At 42.1% G+C, this 12,106-nt stretch overlaps 1 protein-coding gene across 1 annotated transcript in view; it reads right to left on the bottom strand.

Moving 5' to 3' along the window:
- Positions 1-12,106, bottom strand: part of IQGAP1 (IQ motif containing GTPase activating protein 1) — a 79,729-nt gene that overhangs the window by 14,854 nt on the left and 52,769 nt on the right. Inside the window, exons 16-29 of the mRNA XM_006905287.2 lie at positions 11,305-11,395; positions 10,939-11,106; positions 10,061-10,203; positions 9,135-9,305; positions 8,342-8,425; positions 8,175-8,246; positions 8,013-8,082; positions 7,449-7,657; positions 6,591-6,746; positions 6,143-6,306; positions 5,439-5,663; positions 1,945-2,085; positions 1,769-1,853; positions 434-666 (exon numbers count right to left, since the gene is read on the bottom strand). Of these exons, the coding sequence (XP_006905349.1) occupies positions 434-666; positions 1,769-1,853; positions 1,945-2,085; positions 5,439-5,663; positions 6,143-6,306; positions 6,591-6,746; positions 7,449-7,657; positions 8,013-8,082; positions 8,175-8,246; positions 8,342-8,425; positions 9,135-9,305; positions 10,061-10,203; positions 10,939-11,106; positions 11,305-11,395 (2,012 nt within the window). The remainder of the gene's footprint in view (positions 1-433; positions 667-1,768; positions 1,854-1,944; positions 2,086-5,438; positions 5,664-6,142; positions 6,307-6,590; positions 6,747-7,448; positions 7,658-8,012; positions 8,083-8,174; positions 8,247-8,341; positions 8,426-9,134; positions 9,306-10,060; positions 10,204-10,938; positions 11,107-11,304; positions 11,396-12,106) is intronic.

Raw genomic sequence — 12,106 nt, forward strand, 5'->3', positions numbered from 1 at the left:
TTTGCTGTGTTTGACAGCCTTGGCTCATTAGTTCTAGTAACTTCTCTCTCCATCTCGTTTGAGCTCTACCCATGAGAACCACTCAACCAAACACCTGTGTCATTAGGAGAACCAACTCGATCTCTAAGACAATGCCCCGAACTCACAACTATATATTTAAATGACAAAAATTAAAAGCACTCTCCAATTCTTCTCTGGTTATAAAGTAACAGGTACCTAATGGAGAATCACTGTTTTTATTATTTCACAGGAATACATTTTAATAGCTCAAAAATCCTCTTCACTGCCTCCTGAAGCTCTGATCACATCAAACATGCATACTAAAACATGGCAGCCCAGGGAAAGCTAGGTATGGCTGTTAGTTCTGTCTTGAACCTGAGATAGAAACACGCCCACGGAATCGTTCCAGTGCCTTGTATCTCTTTCCCCTTACCTGAATTTCTGGTAGGACTGGGAAAGATACTCATTAATGATGCTTAAGTGAGCATTATCTCCCAGAAACATCTTATTGGAAGCTGCATGTTGGAGCATCTTTGCAATGGAGCCAAGATTTCGGCGCTGGTCTGTGGTAAGCTGGCCTCCTGCCGACAGGTCAATGATGTCAAAGGCATCAGGAGCGACAATGGCTGGATTCATGTATCGATAGTAAAGCAAGTTGCCAATGATCTGGGAATAGATGAAAAAGAAAGGTGAGTGTTAAAAGCCACTCCACCAAGTAAGCTGCAAATGACTCTGCTAGCAAAGAAAACCAGAAAATGCAGTCCTGTGAGGAAAAAATAAACACTATACATACAGACACGCATGCACGCATGCACACAAGCTTTCTCTGAAGGCTTGACCCTAAAATGACCAGACATCCCTTTGTTGGATGCAGAAAAAAAGAAAATGAGAACAGAACTGAAAATCATTACAATGAAAGAACAGATTCAGAAGGTTAAAATGATAAACTTAAAGTCTGTTATTGAGCATTTTAGGGCATCCTTTGTTCACATATCATGGCAGCAAATAAAGCTGCTGTCATCCATGTGTACTTTTCACTTTCATGTAGGTGGGCTTTCATTCTAAGAAACTAGTGAATGTAGTTAAAATAAATATTTAAACATGACCTAATTAGCATGGTATAATCTGTCCAACCCCCATCGTTCTCATGCTGCAGGCTTCAAAGGTAGACAAGTTCATGCCTCTGAAATTAAAAGTCACTCAACACACATCTCTTCCACAGAAGAATTCAAGGACAGTCACAGCATTTCCCCTAGAGTGTCATTCAGAAAAAAATAAAATTAATTCACCTGAACAGAAAGTCTAGAATCGAAGCCTCACTGTAGGAAAGCAGAGAACTAGGAGAGAGAAGAAAAAGGCGTTCAGATTAAAAAAAAAAAGAAAAAAAAAGAAGGAGCATAGCCGAGTAAGAGAGTTACCAGCAACAAACAGCTTTATAGCAGAAGCAATTGTGCTTGCTCCCAGTCGCCTGGCCACCAGCAGAGGGAGCAATTCTCCAGCAAAAAGACAGGACTCAGAAATTTATCTCAAGAGAGGAAAAATCCACCTCTGGTTGTTTGATATCTGTATGCCATTCAAACTCTATAAGAACTAAGAGAGGTGTCATTTACCATTTACAATGACTTTCACAAGCTCACAGTCAAAGGCGAGCTACTGCCAGAATCTATGTTTAGGAACTTATTAAAAGTCCACGGTCAGGCCTAGTTTCCTTACTTTTTCCTCAAAGAGCTACTGGAAGGGCAAGAGTGTGCCAGCGTCCAATTCTCACCTTCAGCAGCTCATCCTCACCAGCATCAGGGAACTTCTCGTGCAGCGAGTCCTTCAGCACTTTGGCAATGAAGCGCATCCCGTAGCTGTGAGACGGACAGAACTCGTGAGAAGGGTCGTGGTGCAGAAGGACTCTAATGCTGGGCTCTTTTTGGGGTCACAACTGATAGCACTCACGGGATTTTGTCCACTGAGCTGATGATGGCGGAGAGGAACTTGTCTGTCACGGCCCGCATGTTCCTGATGGAGTTGTCCAGACGTGTCTTGACCTCTTCATGAGCTAGAGCCTGCTCAGGAGTCACGTCATAGGGCAGTTTGCTGGGAAAGCAGAAATCACCCCCGACTCTGTTAGGCCAACAGCCAGGGACCGCCTGAGGCAGAACTACGTCCTTCATAAACAGAAAGACCCAGAGAGATCAGACAACTTGCTCACTTTCAGGAAGCTGGTCAACGGTGGGGTGAATTAGAACTCAGGTTTTTAACTAGAAATTGCATGCCCTGAATTATGTGCCAGGCACTGATAGGCACTTGGGATCAGAGGTATATGAGACATGACAGCTTCTCAAGTCTCATACTGTCTGATGGGAGAGCCACACATTTAAACAGGTATTTATTTATAAACATAGTGTGCTATAAATAACAAGTTGACAAGTGCTACAGGGCCACAGAGAAGGGTCTTCTACTTGGACTGGAGGAATCAAGAAAGGCTTCAAGAAGGGAGGGACATCTGAACTCAGGAAAAAGAGAGAAGTAGGGTCTTCAAGGAAGGAAGATCAAATGCAAAGGAAGGGAAGGAGGAGAAATAAGGGTGAAAAAGTAAACAAGGGCTGGGTCATGGAGGGCCTTGTAGATAAGGCTATGAAGTCTGGACATCCCTAGAAGCCAGGGAAAACCTTTAAAAGACAGATCCGAATTTTGAGGAAAATTGCTCTAGTCCACCATGAGGAACAAATTAAAAATGGACAGTCACGAATGAAAGAGAGCAGTGCCACAGCAGGATCAAGAAGTGATGAGGGCCTAACAGACAGATCTGACAGCTGTTACATCAACAGGACTCGGTGACCCTCTGGGTATTGGGGGAGGTGACAGTTACATATAGGAACTGAAGCCAGATGAGCTGACAAGATCATTCAAAGAGAGGGCACTGAGTCAGAAGAAAGTGGCAAGAGAATAGCAGACTGCTACAACACGGCCTCAGTTCCATCAGGAAGCGAGGAGGATAGGAGGGAGTGGAAAGTCAAAGGTGAAAGGCAGGGTCAGGTCCTGGTACTTTCAGTGAGGTCAAAAGGTAGTAAGGATTATCTTGGATTATCAATGTGGCCCAAATCCAATTACAATTGTCCTAATAAGAGCAAAGCAGAAAGAGATCTGGTATACACAGAATAGGAGGTAGAGACTGGAGTGATAAGGCCACAGGTCACAGAATGCCACAGCCACCAGAAGCAGGAAGAGGCAAGGAACAATTTTCCACTAGAGCCTCTAAGAGGGAGCACCGCCAGGCTGACACCTTGGTTTTAGTCCACTGATCATGGATTTCTGGTCTCTAAAAACTGTAAGAGAATCAACTTCTGCTGTTTTAAGCCACTAAGTCGGTGGTAATTTGTCACAGGAGCAACAGAAAACTAATAAAAGCAGATAGGGTACAACTCCATTTGTCACATGTAGCTGAATTACAAACACAGATATACTACAAACACAAGAATTAGGCCAAAATCAACAAAAGCATTCTATGAGAAACACCTGGCTCTATGGCATTTACAGTAAAAAGTAGTTTATTTTATTATTTTTAAGTTATGTGCTATACATTTTTTAGATTAGTCAAATTTGTAACTATGTGTATGTGACATTTTTTTAAAGTAGCATATGAGTAAAGGAAATGAAAGTGCTAACTAAACACAACATCTGTAGTCAGAGAACAGAATATTACATTTCTAAGATTTAGAGGTAAACTTGCCCAAGAAGTGATAAGGTCCAGTTGGCTATGTGTTTGGTGGCTGAAGCACAAAGATATGTGAGGCTTACAGGCAGGACGGGTTCCCCTCATATATCACACCTTCTAGTTACTGGTATCGAAAAAGTGTTAAAATTTATTTCCATTTTATGAAAAACAAAATAAGATACCAGTTTCTGATAGGCACCTAGAAGAAAAAATTCCTGAAATGCCTGGTGGAATTTGATCTAAGACTGACTGACTCATGGACCATCAGAGGAAATATGCTGGTACCCTGGAGCCAGTGTCCACAGGGCTGTCATCTAGGGACGCCTGGTCTGCAGACAAAACTTCCCAGTCAGTCAAGTACTGCAGCTGGCTGACCACATTCCGGGATCTGGGCCTTAGGTGTGCAGTTCAAGATAAAAATGGGTATGCCACCACAGCAGCAATGATCGAGTCCTGGTGACAGACTTACACATCACTGAGAATCAAGTAAGAGGCCACAAAATTCCTGACAGGGGATAAGCTCTTTCTAGGAGGACAACGCAGACCAGAACACTCTGTTCTCTACCCGGGGCACACCTTCCCTTTGCCCGATGTCCGGCAGAATGATGCAGAATGATGGACAGCAGCGCCATTCAAAATGTGGACCAGTGCCAGCCTACCAACCAGTCTAAGACAGTATGAGGAGCTTGAGCGAGAATGTAATCAACACACTGCTTCCTTCACTGAGAAAATCTTGCTGTGAAAAAAATGTCAGTTGAACTAAACGGTGTGCTCAAGGGCTGTGGACGATTTTGTTATTGGTCCACAGATCACGCTGAGTAGTGGGCATGGACAGCTACTCTGAGCTTCCCACACGATCTGACTCTACTCCAGAACAAAAAGAAGCAAACCACCACGGACTAAGCTGCTCACACATCCCCCTCAGCCTCCCATGCTCACTCAAGCCGGATAAAACCAGAAACATGCTGGCTCTCTGACCTATATTTTCCCAACATTACCTATGTTGTATTAACACACTTTTGCTTTACATGTGTCAGTGCTGGTGGTTAGACAACGGCCCGGCACAGAAGCCCCCACATAACGTTAATTTAGTGATTCCAACTGTCAGCATCCCAGGGCTGCTTGTCTTTCACCCACATCATCCTCTCTTTCCTTAGTGAGACAATGATCGCACTCAGATCTGTAAGTCTTTCCAGCCAAAGGCATCCTTAGTTATGCCGACCTCCTTTCAGGTCCTAGACTCTCCCAAATTCAGCTCCATCTTCTACTTTAGGTCTGAGCTAAGTGACATTTCATCTCCTCAGAGAGGCTCTCTCTCACCACTACCTAAGGCAGCTACCTCCTATATTCTCCATTACTGTTCCCGACACAAAGCTTCCAAAAACTGTCCTCAATTTGTAATTATGTTTTCATTTTTTATGTTTGTTTGACAACCTGTTTGTTGTCAAACAAACCTAATAAACAGAGAGCAGGGAGCAGGTCTGTTTTATTCATCGTTGTATGTTTCATTTATGATTGTATAACTGTATGTGTATCTAACACAGTGCCTGGCACATACTAAGTACTTGGTAAATATTTGCTAAATAAGTGAACATATTATCACGTCAACAATTTACAGGAGAGGTTTCTAAGGGAAAACTATTAGAATAACTATTAGTTTGTAAATCAAAGGTTAACTGCTTTTAAAAAAGAGAGAAGAATGTGACAAAAAAAGAGGTTGTGGTGACCGTACCTTGCTTCTCCTGTCTGAGACTCCATCTGATTAACCCACGACTTGTAAATGTCCACGGGGTCAGTTTTGATGTTGAGAGACTTGTCATCCATAATCTCCTTCACGACTGGGGCCAGGATCTGTCTCAGGGCATTCTGGCCTCTGGCACCACGGTTGAAACTCACAACCATCTTAATAACTGTAGGATTTCCCGTCACAATCTCCTGAATCTGGTCTACTTTTGACCTATAAAACATCAGATACAAACTCAATTTAAATTAATCACAGAATCTCTGCGCTTAAAGATCCTTCCTACTTAATGATCCCATCTCATGGAAACAGAAATAGTTGGAAGGAAAGAGGTCTCTGCTCTTTCTCTAGAAACACATCCCAACTCTCGTCTGAACATGGCGCCTTTCTGCTGCCACAGACTCAATCGTGGGAGCATCATCAGGTCCTTCATTAGATAAAAATGTGGAATCTTAATGTTTGGATCAGCTTCTTAAAAAATATATTTTAACATAGAAATGTTCCTAAAATTAATTCTTATTCCATCACCTCCCCAGAAGCAGCAACACTTTATATTTATTAGTCATTTAGCAAGTGGATGCTTCTCTCGAGTATTTTACACAAATCACACTGTTAGCTGAGATCAAGAAAAGGTACAGGCAGCCTGACTCTCCAGCCCCAAGCCTCTGAGGCCCGGCCCTCAGAAGCCTTCATACTTGATTTCCTCCTGTAGGGCGGTCTTAAAGAGCCGCAGGAGCAGGTATTCCTCTCGCTGGTTGGATGCATAGTTGTAGAGAGTGAAGATCACAGAGTCCATGAACTTGGTGGACTTGTTCTGGGGCATCTGGAAAATCAGCTTGGCCAGATAGGTGGGGTTGGTCTGAAATAAAACCAACGGGTAAGTAATTTCAAGATAATAAATATAAAGGCTGCCAAAAATATTCAAAGTTAAAAAAAAAAAAAAACAAAAAAAAACTTGAAAGATTAGAATGTATGTAGTAAAGAAATACAGACCATGTAAAGAAAGAAAGAAAATTAAGACAGCCCCCTTTGCTCACCCCTCAGTGAAAATCAGAAATACTTCCACAGAGATCTATGGATAAGGTTTTCTTATGGAAAGTAAATTAGCTAAATTTTACAACACCAATTCCAGGAGCCACTCACCTGCAATAAATAAAACAAGTGTTGATAAGCTTCCAGTTTCTCTCTCTTCTCCTTGCTCAAAGCTTTGAGACCTCCTTTCTGTTTGTTTAGCATCATCATGTCGGACAACTGTTCCTTATTTTTTTTGGTAAGTTTTTTACTGTGGGAAACTACATCCTGTAAACAAAACCAACACATAAATCAAAAAGCTTTCAAAGATGAAACTCCAGGCACTATGGAAAGATCTTTTAGCACCTAAAAATGTGCGCGAAGGTTTATCGCACTGGCAGCCCCCACTAAATGTTAAAATCACTGCTCTGCATCCTGGTTTCAGAATACCAACCAAATGCATTCCTACTCCCAGCTTCCTATAAAGAACCTGAACTGGATAAATGTCCACTGACTCAGGAAACAAACTCAGGAAGCAATCTATCTGAAAAACCAAGTCTTAAATACAATAAAAGCTCATATACGTTGACACATTAACTGCAATGTTATTTGTAATAATAAAAACTTGTCAAATAGTTTAGGGAGAAAAAAAGAGGTAAACCATAATGTATCTTCTAATAAATTATATGCTGCCATTAAAAATAATATTTATGACTGTATACCATATGAAAAGCATCTTATCCTCTAATATTGAGTAAAAACAGCATGCAATATGATTGTGGGGTGGTAGAATTATGGGATAGTTTTTAACTTTTGTCCATTAAAAATGTTGCTATTACAGTATTTCATTTCTTATATAACTTTTTTAAAATTTACAACATAAACTGAGAAGATAGCTAACCTGCACCGTCCCCCGGAGTCCGCAAGGGCGAGGGAGGGAACGGAAGCAGGAAGAAGGGCCCCAAGGCCCCATCTGGCACTGCACCATACCTGCAGTGTGATTTTATTTTTCACTAGCAGCCCGATTTTGATATCCATGAGATTGAGGTCATTCTCCAGCTGTTGGTTGGAACGAATGAGGGTGATGACCTCTTCCCGCATCTTCATAAGATCCAACTCCTCCTGAAAATCTTGGTCACTCTGGTCGAGCAGGTGGACAAATTTCCGGACCACGACCATCGGCGGATCCTCAGCATTGACTGACAGAAGGAAAGCATGTGTCAGACAAAGAACGGAGTTACCGAGAAAAGTTCTAAGTCTCAGGAAATGTTAGCACTGTCTTGAAGAAACAGCTCTATTCACACAGATATTTACTTTTGAGATGCACAAAGACGACCACCAGATGTAGTCTTCGTGGTCATGCTATTGCTATGCTGTGACGAAGGTTAACACGGAAGCAACAAGACGCATGGCCACAGGCTAGGAAAGGGGCTTAAATCACAAGCAGCACTACCCTACCCCACAAGCCTTGCCTGCAGGAAAGAAAAGAGATCCGTGGAGAACACCCAGAACCTGATGGCCTCAACTCCTCTCTGCTGAGCCACAGTTACTCACTGAGAGTCTTGTAGTCATCACGAGCTTTGTTTGCCCGAATAAAAGCCTGGATTTTGATAATGTCGTTTATCTAAGAAACAAAGAAGAAATTCCTTTGGTCATCTGTCCACCAAAAATACAGCAAAGCCGATTCTCCTGGCCCGTGTCACCAAGGGCACTTACGTGGTCTCGGAAATACTGCAGGCGATCTCTATAGCGCTTTCTGGCTTGATGCATCCTCGCCAGGGACTGAATCTATGGGAAAAGAACCGGGGAAATTACAAAAGTCCTTCATCTCAACACATGGCATACTTCCACCCCCCACTGAGACCTTGCCCAAGCCACCATACCTTTACCACCTCGTCTTTATGGGAGTGCAGGTACGCTAAACGGTCTTGATACGCCTTTTTCTGCTTGTATCCTCTCCACTGCGACTGAAACCATCGAATATTACAGTTGACACATTATTTCCCAAGGGTCAGAGAAAGTTAAAAAAATCTCTTGGTATATTATCCAAGCGTAATTCATGACAAATCTTTAAAAAGGACCACGTCCACGAGAGACAGACGGGAGTATGGGCGGGGGCTGCGCCGCCACCAGGAGAGCGCACTGGCTAACTTCCACCTCCCTGCCGCTGGCACAGCACTTCACACCTTTTAAAGTGCCTCTCCACACAGATTCTCTTACTAGCTCCTCACAACAAGTCAGGTGAGAAAGTAAAGATAAATATTAGCATCCTCATTTCCAGATGAAGAAACAAACTAAGACAAATTCAGCACCAACTGGCGGTGGTGGAGCCATAACTGCTAACTCAGAATTCTTCCTGTGATAGTGTGCTACTCTGTCACTGAAGCAAAATCACAGCTGTTTCCCTCAATATTCAAATCTGACACAGAGCATCAGTCCTAGAAGTCAGTGAAGTGCCCAAGGGGAACTGCCACTAGGCTGACAACTCATCACTAAGCAGTATATGAAGCCACTGATAACAATGATAGTAAAAGGGAAGTACTTGTCAAAAGGAGGATGAGACTAAATGGTCAGAAAGAAGAAACACGCTCAGGCATTCGAGCAATCGTAAGAGCTGACTGTGTTAGTCCTGCTCCAGATGACCACCTGCCATCTGTGTAACAGGCTCTGAAATACCTGAATGCAGGTGATGGCAGGGATTTGTTTCTTCAGGAAATTCATCCTGGACCGGAATTCCTGTCGGACTAAGTATCCACGGCAGCAAGCCTGCAGCTTGGTGATCAAGCCTTCATTGGCCAGCCAAAGCTGTTCTCGGTTATATGCAGCAGTCACTCCAGAAATGGAACTCTATAAAAGCACGTGGTCACAGTGGAAGACATAGGTGAGAAGGCACACAAATTTTAACACGGTATCATCTGCAACGCACGAACTAACTCACTGCTTTCTCAGTTTATACTAGATCTTTAGCTGAGCAACGGGCATGACGTCAGTCTATTTTTCCGGCCCATGTTCTCACATCCCAAAAATGTCATATACAAAAACTTGAGCTTCTTTTCCTGATAGGTACCCACTCAACCTACCCAATACTGACTGTGCCAAGAACTGTGCCCGGGTCACTAAGGGATTCAAAATGTGACAGGTGACAACACAGGGCTGGGTACCAAAATCCCAAAGTCCCTAGAATGCCACAATGGAGGAGACTGCAGGGGAATGGAGAGATTGCATTTGAAAGTGCAAGTTACACTCTAATACAGAACAGTTTGGAGTTTGTGAAACAGAAACGTTGAAAATGTAAACTGGGAGAGATGAACAGTAGTCACATTTAATGAGGGATAAGAGCAACTTTCTACTTTTCTGGATCATCCAAATTTTCTTTTATAAGCGCACAATTTATCTGACTTAATTCTACAATCTCGATGTGTTTCTAATTTAGGCCTTAATCATGCCCCCGACCACTAGAGAAAAAATTCCTCTAAAATAGTTCATTATATAGCCTTAATTTTAGTCTAAGGCTTCTGACCACATACCCCGTTCCCCCTAACTAATATTAGCTCTAAAACACTTTCTCTCAGCCTCTTCTTGCATAAAGAAATGTGACTTACCTGGATTTCCTCCCGAGAAAGCTGCATAGAATTTTGCACAAAGCCTGGTGGTTCATCCCATCCTCCTTCCTGGGTCTCCAGATTGTGGTAATAATAATATCCACCTTTCACCCAGTGCTTTGCCCACTTGCTGTTATTATCTCCTGGAAGAAAATAAAGGAAAGAGAAAAGAGATCCAGAGCCACGTCCTCTACATTTGTACATCTGATGCTATAGGATGATTCCGGTCTGGTTTAACAATCTAGCTAAAGACATTCCCAAAGCCTATTCCTTGGACCTGTGAGAGGAAAGGGAATCCTAAGTCCCTCTTAAATTATGGCTTTGTGATGTCTCATTTAGTTCACTCACATCTACATTATAAAGAGGAAATATCTATAAACTCCAATTGTATCGTGAACTTTGACTAGTTTTGTTCCTTCCAAAACGGGCATCTAAGACCTTATGTGTCAGTAAACTGTTTTTTAATAAAAGATCTATAAACCATTCAGCCACTCCAGGCAATTTTAAAAAGGCCATGAAAAGGGATGAAAAATCTTATCTTTATTCCCCTCTTTTTGCAGATAAACTACTTTTATCTAACTATAAGTTTAGATACTGCAGGAGCTACTGATATCCTACAAAAGATGAACAGTCACATATTTTGATCTTTCCCACATTCTCAAAACATTGATCTTTTTAAACATAACTGCCAACAAGGTTGGGGAAAAAAAAGAATATTTTCAAAAACAGGGACTACCTCCTTGGGGTATTTAAAATAAGCTGAAATACTGCGCTTCTGCAGGAAGGTATCTTCCCTGACAGCCTGTCCCTTGTCCTCTCCGTGGATCTCTCTCATATTCAGGTTCCTAACTGCACATATTTATTTCTCTGTAACCTACCTGCTGCCAGTTTTTTCTTCTTAGCTTCGGCCAGGTCACTCTGGTAAGTTTCACCACACTCAGGGATGACTCCGTACAAGCCGACGTCAGGGGAACGCAGGGCACTCAGTGTTTTACCAATGTCACCACTGTCCACGGCCTCATTAATGGCAAAAATTCCTAAGGCAACTATGGAGAAAGAATTATTACCAAAATAATTTAGAAAGTATCTAAATTCACACACTGGCTTACTTAACTATACCTTCTAGAAAACTGTTTCCCCTACATCTCTCCATTTTGGCCAAGCTGAGATATGAATATTGAGAAACAGAGCACCTCGCCACCATTACCCTCCACCGAAATAGAAATAGAAGAGCTAATACGTACACCTCTGTGCTTCTTGGGTGTCTTTGTTGGACTGCCAGACTGCACCCTGAATTTCATCCAACCATAACACAGCTGACTCATCTTGGGTTTCCTACACACCATGAAAAGAGAACCATGGCATCAGGGCACATGTGTTGAAGGGGGTTTCTGAGACGCAATGAGATATAAAGGAAGAAGTTTCAAACACATGAGACACATGAAATAGCCAACTAGAAGAAGCCGGGTATCAAAGAACTGGTGAAAAGTTGCAAGAGAAATGCCTCAGATGAAGTGGCAGATATATGATGACGAATTCAAGTGATTCAGGAGGTCAACGGCAGCTAGAAGGGACAAAAGGATCAAACTGGGAAGGAGCCTAGGGAAATTTAAGAAACTTTCTGTCTAATCATTAGCTGACCATCAGCTAACCAAGCACAGACTTCGGTGGACATACATGACAAAAAAATACGGACTTAACAGAAGTAAAAGTCACCAAACGAACAATGAAAATAACAAACGGGGACAACCACCAACACTGAGGAGAGAGTAGAATCTGATTTCCAGAGCTGCCCTGTTATTTTATTAAAATGTCTTATTTTCAATAAAAAATTATGACATGCAAAGAAATAAGAAAGGATAGTCCAAACAGGAGGAAAAGCAGACAGTAGAAATCGTCCAAACTGAACTCAGTAGACTCATATCAGCTATTTTAAATATATTCAAAGAACTAAAACAAACCATATCCAAAGAACTAAAGAAAAGTATAAGAACAATGTCTCACCAAATAGAAAATTACTGATAAAGAGATAGAAATTAACTTGTT

This window comes from Pteropus alecto, unplaced genomic scaffold (genome assembly GCF_000325575.1).
Source record: "Pteropus alecto unplaced genomic scaffold, ASM32557v1 scaffold60, whole genome shotgun sequence".
Lineage (NCBI taxonomy): Eukaryota > Metazoa > Chordata > Mammalia > Chiroptera > Pteropodidae > Pteropus > Pteropus alecto.